Source organism: Staurois parvus, unplaced genomic scaffold, assembly GCF_062004578.1.
Source record: "Staurois parvus isolate SC_StPar_1 unplaced genomic scaffold, SC_StPar_1.0 ptg000279l, whole genome shotgun sequence".
Lineage (NCBI taxonomy): Eukaryota > Metazoa > Chordata > Amphibia > Anura > Ranidae > Staurois > Staurois parvus.
The window spans coordinates 485,614-497,876 of record NW_028318075.1 but is presented as its reverse complement, the minus strand read 5'-3'; the positions used below and the strand labels follow the sequence as shown (position 1 = coordinate 497,876).

Here is a 12,263-nt window from a genome sequence, read left to right as displayed (position 1 = left end):
GTGTATTCCACTAGCCTCCATACATTGGAAACCCTCTTGTTGCATGTAATCTAAAAAGTGATGCAGTATTCTTGATCCCACTCATGCAGTGCTCCAGTTCCTGGAAGGTCAGAGGATAGTGTTATTTCACTTCAAACACAACCTACTCATATTCTCTGCTCACTTGATTGCCACCATAAGCTTTGTCATCTTTGTAAATCATGCTGCCACAATCTTTAGGCTTGGATAGGTACGTGGGTGCACTAGGACCCTGGTTGCCATTGTGCTACATGCTGGGGTCCAGTGCACTCCTTTGCCTTTAAGAGGGGTGGGCTCCCTCAGGTTCACCTGCCCTTGATCTATCCATTAAATGCATGTGCCTCTACTATGGGGACTCACAAATTGTAGAGTTAGGACCACAGATTATCAGGGTGCCGTGTTGTGGCTCTGTGGCTTACGTATGTATTTGCAAATGTGTGCCAACGAAACCCCTGTTATAAACGCATACTGTTAGACAGGTTAATTCGGTTGTTAGCAAGCTGGCTGGCAAGTTGTCCAAGAACATTGTTCTCTCCCCTTTATTCACTATGTGATGCCTGTTTATGTGTCCTTGCTTCATAAGCAAGTTATAGACTTGGGCAGGTGGCCACTTTTATTTGCATGTTGGATAGGTACCAACCTCTGTACTCTTAATTTTCAGATATTACAGAACTACAGAAAAATAAACACTTACTTGTTGGTGTTTTGTGGAACCATTAATATACTGAGGCTGTTCTCTTCTCCTGATTCCCTTTCAAAACTGCTAGATACAGAATCCTACATTGAAAAGAGAGAGTGATCAGCAAGGCATGTCAAGTACTAGTTGTACAAAATTACTAATTTAAGGCCATGATTGGTTCATATGGGTTTATTCTTGTAAATAGTAGTCCTGATGATGTCATACATCCCAGTAGTCTACAGGAGGGGTTTTCTCAGCCTATTAATTTTATTACAGGTACTTATATAGTGCAGTTAATTTACACAGTGCTTTACATATATATTGTACATTCACATCAGTCCCTAACCCTCAAGGGGTGTACAATCTAAGGTCCCTAACGTACATTCATACACATACTAGGGCCAATTTAGACAGGATCCAATTAACCTAACAGCATGTCTTTGAGTGTGGAAGGAAACCCACGCAGGCACAGGGAGCACATGCAAAACCGCAGCAGGTGGTGCCGTAGTTGGGATTCGAACCAACGACCCTAATACTGCAAGGCGGAAGTGCTAACCATTTAGCCACTGTGCTCCTAATCACACTCTCCTGTCTACATGCCTGAGCTAAGGGCAGATGCATTCCAGGAAGTAAATACTACATGAATCATCTGCCGTTACTCAAAGACCACAGCCAGAAATGCTAGGGGGTGTTTTTCAAAGTGATTTCTCAACATAATAAAGCATAGGGACATAGGGACATGGATGAATGGATGAGTATGCTTTGAATATTAAAAATTAAATAGAATTTTTGGTTTGGTGTTCAGATGCATTGTAGCTCCGCTTAAGATTGGTGGTACAGCAAGCTCACGCAATACATTTGGAGACCGTTCAGCCCGCATCAAGCAAGATTCTCAAAGCATATTAACTACTTGCCTACTGGGCATTTTTACCCCTTTCCTGCCCAGGCCAAATTTTCAGCTTTCAGTGCTGTTGAACTTTGCTCCTTACGCAACCACTGCACCCATACGAAATTTTTATCATTTTTTTCAAAGAAATAGAGCTCTCTTTTGATGGTATTTAATTACCACTGAGCGTTTTATTTTTTGCTAAACAAAAAAAAGACCAAAAATTTAGAAAAAAAACTAAAAAACAAACACTTTTTCCTTGTTTTTATTATAAAATTTTGCAAACAGGTAATTTTTCTCCTTCACTGATGTGTGTTGATGAGGCTGCACTGATGGTTACTGATAGGCGGCACTGATAGGCTGCACGGATGAGGCAGGCACTGGTGGGCATTGATGATGAGGCACCGATGAGGCTGCACTGATAGGCAGCAATTATGGCCACTGACAGGCACAGTTTGGCAACACTGATGGGCACTTCTGGGGCGGCACTGATAATCAGTGTAGATGTCTCCTTTCACGCTTGCTGGTTTTCGGCAAAACTTTCCTCACATTGTGACAGCTTAGAGGAAAGTACTGCCAATAACTGGCAAGTGTGTTCACATCGTGATCAGCTGTGATTGGACACAGCTGATCACGTGGTAATAGGCCACTGCGATTGACCCTTTACAATGTCATGTGATCAACTGTGTCCAAAGGACACAGCGATCACAGAGAGCGCTGGGTGCATGGTTCTGGGAGGATGTCATATGATGCCCCTCCCCCCCCTGAATTGGACAACTAGGCTGTAGCTGTCATTCAGCTATAGCGTGGTCAACAAGTGGTTAAACACCCTCCAGCTAGCATTTAGGGTGTTTGAGGATGTTAACGGAACTTCTGGCTGTCACTTAAAACAAGATGCTAGGAGGCGTTAGACAAGTTTCAGCACTTGTCACAATCAATATGTGTGTTTACGTCCTGAAACTGGAGCCGACAGGAACTTTAAAGGCTTCAGAAAAAAAAAAAACCAAAAAAAAAAAAAAGCCATAAAGCAGTGTTAAATTTCATTGACGAAAATATTTAGGCCATAATTTGTCAGCAGCATGTTTTCAGTGACAAAAACCAAAGTGTATGTCAATTCCAAGTTTTGTCAACGAACAGGAACGAAACACAAATGTGAGGGAGGAAGGTTATTGTAACAAAACTTGGTTTCATCTATAAAGACTTTATATAACAGCTAAATCTGTGTCTGTGTAGTTTGTTCAAACCTTAATAGCACAAATAACAACATGTTATTAGATTTTTACTCCAGGAGTATGAGTTTGAAAATTCTAGAGAAACGCTTAAATAAACGCATTACAATTTAACTAAACCCATTAGATTTTCATTGATTAAAATGTACTAGAGATTTTAGTTTACTAAAACAAACGATTCAGATGACCAAAATACGACTGAAACTAAAATTGCATTTTAGTCAAAAGACGACGACTAAGACTAAAAACTAAAACTGAATCAAAATTTGCCGTCAAAATTAACACTTGCATGAAGCTGGCTAAGGTCTTTGCAAATGCTTTGGAATATATTTTGCCCACACTAATCTTCGAAATATGATTTACAAGTTAAAATCAGTGTAAACTTTGACAAAGTGCTTGGTGCACGAAACGCGTCAGTGGAGCCCTCCAGATTGACGCCTAGATGTATATGGCCACGAGGAAGGCCACTTGTGAGTTTCTATTTTACCTGGATTTATTTTATACCTTAATAAATCTACTACACTATCAGAACCATTTTTGTCCTCTGGCTTGATTACTGCGAGCCTCATAAGGTGGAGCCATTTGGGAGCGTGTAGAAAATATTCAAGTGCTGCTTGATGAGTCTGTGAGCGGAGAGTGAGACCCCCGAGTGTAAGCCTGAGCCTGATGACCCTGCAGCTCTAGACCAGATCCCGATGACCCCATCACTAAGAATATACATATAAGGCGCTTATTATATGTACTTCTGGTAAGTGCATCACTTTACCAGATTTTGGCACCAATATTGAAAGTCACAAAACACGGATTACCATACTTTATTACATCATTTTTTTCATGATTGGACTCACAAGCACGGTCACGGTATTATAGTTGCGTCATTCATAGACGTGATCTCACTGCACCAACTTTTGCGCTCATATCAGCGCCCCCTCATTCTGTGTGGTTTATGCATTTGCCTATATAGGATTTATGCTTTTTAGCGCTGCATATTTATTTATATTTGTTACTTTGAGGTGTTGAGGTTTTACCTTTATATGCTAGCTGCTTTCTGTGGTCATTATTACATTGCGCTCACATTTATCTTCTATATATACAGTGTAAACAAGGCCTAGTTGTCAGTGTTACTCAGGAAAACCAGATTGCCCCATTTCAGTCTCTAGCTTGCACTGGAAGAAAGCTACTTATAAAAAGGACTTCAGGCAATGGTAACCGTCAGCTGGTATTTCTGGCCTTTTGTAAATAGCATTTCAATGAAAGATTCACTTGCTTCACTATGGTTCACGCACATGGGTAAGTGTTTCAAAGATATCCAGCTTAATGACCCGCTCAGTCACACATATTAGCACACATAAGACATCTCTACATCTCATATTCCTAGAGAAGTCATACAAATGTAATGCAGCTAGAAAAAGAAATCCATTACTAGCTGCGCTGTATTTTTGGGCAATTGAAGTACAGTGATCCCTCGTTTTTAATGGGGACCAGAACCTTACGCAAAAGCTGAAAAACCGCGAAGTAGTATTTGCCCCCAGGAATGTATGCGAGACAGTCAACATCATGGACAAGACTGGCGAGATACAACAAGAGAAGATGCTAGGTGAGGCTGCAATGATGCGCAGACAATCAACTCACAGGGATAAATCCACTCGTACTCTTATTGGTTGATGTCACACTGGAAACCAATCACGCGCCTTTATGAAAGCCCGTGGTATGTACAGTACAGTACTCTGAGTCAACTCATCTCTTTGGTTAACATGCAGGGATCCTTCTCTCTCGCGCATCAACATGAAACAACGCTCCTTTCCACAATGTGGCTTCTGACCCGCGAAGCACTGAAGCCGCAAAACATGAAGCGCGAAGTGGCGAGGGAACACTGTACAGCACTTCTTCATACTGTGTATCTGTATTACAACATCATTAACCACTTCAAGTCCGGACACTTTCACCCCCTTCCTGTCCAGGCCAATTTTCAGCTTTCAGTGCGATCACACTTTGAATGACAATTGCGCGATCATGCAACATTGTACCCATATGAATTTTTTAGCATTTTTTTGAGACAGATACAACTTTATTTTGGTGGTATTTATTCACCACTGGGATTTTTATTTTTTTGCTATATAAATGAAAAAGACCAAAATTTTGAAAAAAAAAAAGTGTTTTTCTTATAAAATTTTGCAAATAATCTCTTCATAAATCTTGTCTAAGTGTATTCAGCTTTTTAGTAAAAAAAAAAAAAATAAAAAAAATAACCCAAATTAGTTCATAACCAAAAATTATAATTTTTCAAACATTTTTTTACATTATTTTATTTATTTATTTAAATTGTTTTTTTTTTTTTAACATTGTCACCCTAGCAGTACAGTGTCACCATAGTGACACTGTACTACTTGTAGGGGTGATGATTATTTTTTTTTTTTTCGTTTTTCTTTTTTTTTTTACACTGATTGCTTTTACACCCATCAAGGCTGTAAAAGTAATAATTTCTCCTTCTCTCTGGCTGCATTCTTGCAGCCTTTGAGAAATACTGTGCGAGCGGTGATTGGTGACAGCTTGTCACATGGTACAAGGCTGTTGTGAATATTCACAGATTTTACAAGTAGTAAGCAATGATGTCAGACGTGACATCTTGCTTACTACTATTCATGTGATCCCTAACTGGCCAAGTGGCCTAGCCAGTCTCCAGACCTTAATCCGATTGAAAATCTGTGGAGGGAGCTGAAAGTTCGATTTGATAAACGTCAGCCACCAAACCTTAAAAACTTGGAGAGGATCTGCCAAGAGGAGTGGGCCAAAATCCCTCCTGAAATGTGTGCAAACCTGGTGGCCAACTACAGGAAACGTCTGACCTCTGTGATTGCCAACAAGGGATTTGCCACCAAGTACTAAGTCATGTTTTGTGAATGGGATCAAATACTTATTTCCCTCATGAACATGCAAATCAGTGCATAATTTGTTAGACATGCATTTCTTTTGAATTTTTTGTTGCTATTCTCTCAGTGTTACAATACACCTACCATTCGATTTTTAGACTGATAATTTCTTTGTGAGTGGGCAAACATTCAAAATCAGCAGGGGATCAAATACTTATTTCATTCACTGTAAATTCAGCTTGTTCTATAAGCTTTGCCAAAAAAAAAAAAAAAAAAACTAAGCTGACTGGTTTCTATACACAGCTGCACCACATTTTGCACTCTTCAGTTTTAGTAAATCAACAACACTTTCTGTTCTGTACAGCTATATACAGAATCTCTAACAAGTAGAAATTACTTGTGCATACATTTTACATATCTGCCCACCACTTCCCATGACATTCACTCACTTTACTGCTCAATGCAAAATTCTTTCAGTTACAGGATGTTTGTGCGTTTCCTTGCAGGTACTTTTTTTTTTTTTTTTTTTAACCCCCCCCCCCCCAAATTTTAATAGGTTGTCTGGGTCAGTCCCATTTCTTGGGACAGAAATGATGTCTTCCATTTATACTAAAACATGTCTCTACTGTGACCAAACAACTAACTTATACTGTATTTGCCAGTCCAAGCATATTGTTCCAGAAGGCCTGGTCTTGCCTAATGTTCTTTTTTGGACAGGAAAAGCTCTTTTTATTTCTGGCATACCTCCCATGCAGTTTGTGTTAGTGCAATCTTTTCAGATTTGACAACTGTTAAAAAGAGTAACCTAGGTTTCTTGTAGACTTCAGCTGGTCAGCTTTTGAGATGAATTTGCTGTGACAGTAATTCCAGGACAAATTAACTGTTTGAAATCTATGCCATTTGAAATATCGCATATATTGGAGCTTAAAGAGGAGCTCCAGTCTCACCTCAAAAAATTAAAAGTCATCAGATAAAAATCAGCAGCTACAGTATTTATAATTTAAGGACATTTACCTGTCCAGGGGTCCAGAGACGTCCTCACTCGTGCCGACTCTTTAATTGGCTTCTGGTGCAGGTGCCAGCATCTTAAGTAAGAGAAAGCAGCAGTGAAGCCTTGCTTATTCACAGCTGGTTTCCTACTGCACATGTGAGCTGCACTGCACTGTGTGACTGTTCCTGCAGTCTTCTGGGACCTGTGATGTGTCCCAGAAGGCTGCTGGGGAAGGAGGGGGGTGGGGGGAAACTTCCATCTCAGATCATCGCAGCACATCTGATCAGAAGTGGGAGCAGGTATTGTCAAACCAGGTACCTGCTCCCCCTTCCCCCTCCAAAAAAGTGCCAACTGTGGCATGGGGGGCGGGGGGTAATGTAAACAAGCGCAACTTCCACTTTTGGGTGAAGTTCCGATTTAAAGTAGTTTTGTTTGTTTGTTTTGGGTTTTTTTTTTTTTTATTTCAGGAAAATGCAATTCAAAGCTTCCTTAAACAAAATAGGTGTATGGATACACTCTATAACTTGCATTATATAAAAAGTAATTTGTCACTATTTGCTACATGTTAATGCAAAATGTTTATGTCCAGGTTAATGGAGAAGTTTCTCACCTCTATGCTGCAGCATCACTGTGATGCTACAGCTGTCCCCCGCCAACAATAAGCCTGAGAACAGCCGATTGCACAGTTCTTGGTCAACTTTGAGCAGACAGCAGTGGCTGTAGTCACCACTTTCTGAAAATGTGAAGTGCAGCGCTCAACATATAGTAAAATGATTAAAACATATTAAAAAAATGATATAGTACAAAATAACAAATTAATATCCATGAGAACAAATGGTGCAAACCAAAAATGAATAAAATTAAAAAAAAATAAAAAAAAAAAAGTGCTGAAATAATGTCCATCCACCACCATAAAAGTGCTCTTGCTTGTAGTAAAACAACTCCAATCTATATATGCCGTCACAGTCTCCCAGTGAATTGAAAACTCACCGGAAATGATGGCTGCCACTACAACAACATAAGCGTCCATATATTTAAGCAGGACCACACATTTTGACGTGCAGAATACGTGTCATTCTGTCTGGCCAGGCTGTGGTAAAATAAAGCTCTCCAGGAGCAAAAAATAATTTCAATAGTGTAGCATTTATTGGAGAATGAATGAATATAAATGCATAACACCAAAGAGCATATAGAGAAACTGTCAGCTTACATAACAGCTGCGGACGACCCGGGATCGTGCATCGGCGTGACGTCCGCACTGAAAACTCCTCCCCGACATGTTTCGTCCAATCAGACATTATCAAGGGGCCCCTTGATAAAGTCTGATTGGATGAAATGTGTCACTTTATTTTATTCATTTTTTGTTTGCTCCATTTGTTCTCATGGCCATTCATTTTGTACTATATAATTTTTTATATGGTTTAATCATTTTACTATATATTGAGCGCTGCACTTCACATTTTCAGCTATTATATAGGTTTTTAAACTACTCATTTGCGTCAGTTGCTTTGTATCACCAGCCAGCGCGGATATTGTTAATTTTAAGTCACCACTCTCTGCCCCTCCAGCAATCACTGGAGCAGCAGGCTGGAGATAGGGTGGGTGCAGCTAGCTTTGGCTCTCAACACAGCAATCTAATTATGCCTTCTCTACTTTCACAGGTAAATGCATCTTTCTCCTACCTCCACTCCTAACTCATAAACGCATTGACTCCTGCTGTTTTCCTCCTGGGTAAATGCATCTTTCTCCTACCTCCACTCCTCACTCATAAACGCATTGACTCCTGCTGTTTTCCTCCTGGGTAAATGCATCTTTCTCCTACCTCCACTCCTAACTCATAAACGCATTGACTCCTGTTATATTCAGAACAAATGGTGTATTTATATTTGTGTATATGTTGAGCAGTCCTCACCTTTAGCTGCACCCAGTTTTACGACTGTAGTCTGTTTCCTGAGAAACATCCCCCACTATTCATGTGATCCTTATCAGCTTCTAATTGGGATGGAGTTGAATGCTCATTTGAGCATCTCCCTATAAATTTAGATCAGCTCATGGGGGGAGATCATTGATGGGGGGCACAGTTTCTGATGGGGGTGCTGCTTTTGATTGAGTGCGGCTTTGAACGAGTGCGATGCAGTTAAACACAGCAGTTGAACTAAAGCAGGAGAACTTAAGCAGCAGGAAGACACAACAACAAGAAACCCTACTGCACGCTGGACAGATTGCAAGCAAACACCCTGGGAAACCTCTCTTACATACCTGAGTCCCACTCCGTGTACCTTTATATAATACGCCCCATCTTCTCCTCTTCATATTACTATAATCTGTTCCCAAATCTCATTTCTTTACCCCTCTGCTCCACCCCAAAACTTGTACATCTCCCCCTCATTGCTATCATCTCCCTACTACTGCTCTCATCACCTCCCCAAAATGCCTCTTCCACTCCTCATTTTCCTCTCCTCCATTCCCAAAATCCATCCACTTTATCCCTCTGCTCCTCCTAAACATTTGTATACTGTGTCCTCACTGCTTCCTTCACCCCTCTACAGCACCCACCATTTCCTCCTATTACTCCACTCTCACTCTGACCCGAACACCTCCACTAGTAGTTTCTCACGCTCCTGCACAACCCGCTCCCATGCTCCTGTCACCGCAGAGCACCTTCCGAGTCCTCCCAAACCCCCCCTCCCTATCCTTCTCCTTCGAGGCCCACTGCGTCAGACTATTCTCCCCAACCCCCCTGAAGATAGCTGTGATATACCGGCCTCCTGGATCCATACCCCGCTTCCTGGATGACTTTTCCTCCTGGCTACCCTTCTTCTTCTCCTCTGAGCTACCCACCATCATTCTTGGGGATTTCAACATCCCTGTCAACCTCGACAACCCAGACACAGCCAGTCTCCTCCACTTAACCTCCTCCTTTGCACTTGCACAGTGCATACAATCCACCACCCACTCCGATGGTAATATTCTTGATCTTGTCTTCTCCAACCGCTGCGCTCCCCACAACCTCACTAACACCCCCTTCCCTCTCTCTGACCACAACCTGATTACCTTCTCTATCTCCTCGTCCTCCAACGCCTACCCCTCCAAATGTCACACTACTACCAGCCGTAACCTCCGCAACCTTAACCCTGCCTCCCTCCACTCTGCAGCTGATCAACTCCACGACAGCATCCTCCCCGTCCTGCCCCGACTTGGCTATGACTGCCTACAACAATGTGCTGTCAACAGCCCTTGACTCACTAGCGCCTTTAACCACACGCAACATCAGACCCCGACCGCTCCAGCCCTGGCAGACTGATCACACCAAAACCCTCAAACGACACAGTCGTGCCCTGGAGCGACTACGGCACAAAACAAAATCCCAACAAGCCTTCACCCGCTACAAATCTGCCTTCCGCACCTACACCTCCTCCCTCCACGCAGCCAAACAAGCCTACTGCCTGACCCTCATCAAGACCCTCTCCTCCAACCCTCGCCGACTCTTCTCCACCTTCAACTCTCTACTCTCTCCACCCAGCACCTCACTCACCGCCCTTGAGATTGCCAATCACTTCAGAAACAAGATTGACACAATTCGCAAGGACATTGCCGCAACTCACACGCCCTCTCAACCCGTCCCCTCTCACACAGCTACCCCCTCATCCCCACTCCCCCTCGACATTACCCGCAGGGACTTCGTCACTGCTCAAACTCCCTCCAACCCCGTTCCCCCTCACTCAGCTACCCCCTCATCACCCCTCTCCCACGGCCCCACCACTGCTCTGACCTCCACTTCCACCCCACCCTACATTCCTCATGCTGAAGCTCCCCCAACACTCTGCACCTTTGACCTTACCACCATCGAGGAAGTCTCCAAGATCCTCTCTGATGCCCGCCTCACCACCTGCCCCCTCGACCCTATCCCCTCACAACTCCTTCGACCTCCCTCCCCCTCCATCCTACGCTCCCTCACCCACATCTTCAATCTCTCCCTCTCCTCAGGCGCTTTCCCCTTCCCTCTGAAACATGCACACATCACCCCCATACTTAAAAATCCCTCCCTGGACCCCAATGACCCGAACAACCTCAGACCCATCTCCCTGCTCTCCTTTACATCTAAACTCCTCGAGCGCTTCGTCTACACCTGCCTATGCTCTCACCTCAACGACAACCACCTCCTCGATCCCCTACAGTCTGGCTTCCGTCCCCTACACTCCACTGAAACCGCCTTACTCAAACTCTCCAACGACCTAACCGCCAAAGCTAATGGCCACTATTCAGTGCTCCTACTCCTTGACCTCTCCGCGGCCTTCGACACAGTCGACCACCCCCTCCTCCTCAAAAAACTACACTCCCTCGGCCTCAGAGATTCTGCTCTCTCCTGGCTCTCATCCTACCTGTCACAACGCTCTTTCAGCATTACCTATAATGCTACCACCTCCCCCTCACTCCCCCTCTCTGTTGGGGTCCCTCAAGGCTCTGTCCTCGGGCTCCTTCTCTTCTCCATCTACACCTCCTCCCTTGGCCAACTCATACACTCTCACGGCTTCAACTACCACCTCTATGCCGACGACACACAAATCTATCTCTCAACCCCCCACCTCACCCCCTCGGTCTCTGCCCGAATCACACACCTGCTGAACGACATATCAGATTGGATGTTGCTCCACTTCCTTAAACTGAACCTCTCCAAAACCGAGTTTCTTGTCTTCCCCCCAGCCCGGAACCCACCCCCCATTGACTTCTCCATCACATCCAACAACGCCAATATCAAACTTGCCCTGCAGGCCAGAGTACTTGGTGTCATTCTGGACTCCAACCTATCCTTCCAGCCCCAAACAAACTCGTGCAGACTCCACCTCCGCAACATCGCCAAAATACGTGCGTTCCTAACCCCAGAAACCACTAAACAGCTCATCCACTCCCTCATCGTATCACGACTCGACTACTGCAACTCCCTCCTCACTGGCCTGCCTCGCCACTGGCTATCCCCGCTTCAGTCGATCCTGAATACGGCTGCCAGACTCATTCACCTTTCCAACCGCTCCGTTTCCGCCACCCCCCTCTGCCAATCAATCCACTGGCTTCCGATTGCGCAACGGATCAAATTCAAAATCCTAACATTGACGTACAAAGCCGTCCACCATACTGCCCCGAACTACATCACTGACCTAATATCCAAGTACTGCCCAGAACGCACACTCCGCTCCTCACAAGACCTCCTTCTCTCTAGTTCCCTGGTCTCCTCCTCCCATGCCCGCCTCCAGGACTTCTCCAGGGTGTCACCCATCCTCTGGAACTCCCTGCCCCAACCCATCAGATTATCACCTACTCTCCTCTCCTTTAGGCGCACCCTGAAAACCCATCTCTTCAGGGAAGCCTACCCTACCCCCTGCTAACTTGACGGACCACCTCCACTCTTCCTACCACTCCATCCCCCACAGCTATCTCCTCCTGTACCACTATCCCCTCCCTCCTAGATTGTAAGCTCGAAAGAGCAGGGCCCTCAATCCCCTCATGTTTTGCATTGTATTGGTATTGTTCTGTCACATGTTCTGTCCCCCTTTGTAATGTACAGCGCTGAGCGAACTATTGGCGCTTTATA

At 44.0% G+C, this 12,263-nt stretch overlaps 1 protein-coding gene across 1 annotated transcript in view; it reads right to left on the bottom strand.

Moving 5' to 3' along the window:
• The window catches only part of KIF18B (kinesin family member 18B), a 93,501-nt gene that overhangs the window by 19,468 nt on the left and 61,770 nt on the right, over positions 1 to 12,263 (bottom strand). The window contains exon 11 of the mRNA XM_089681797.1: positions 713 to 795. Coding sequence (XP_089537923.1) covers positions 713 to 795 — 83 coding nt within the window. The remainder of the gene's footprint in view (positions 1 to 712; positions 796 to 12,263) is intronic.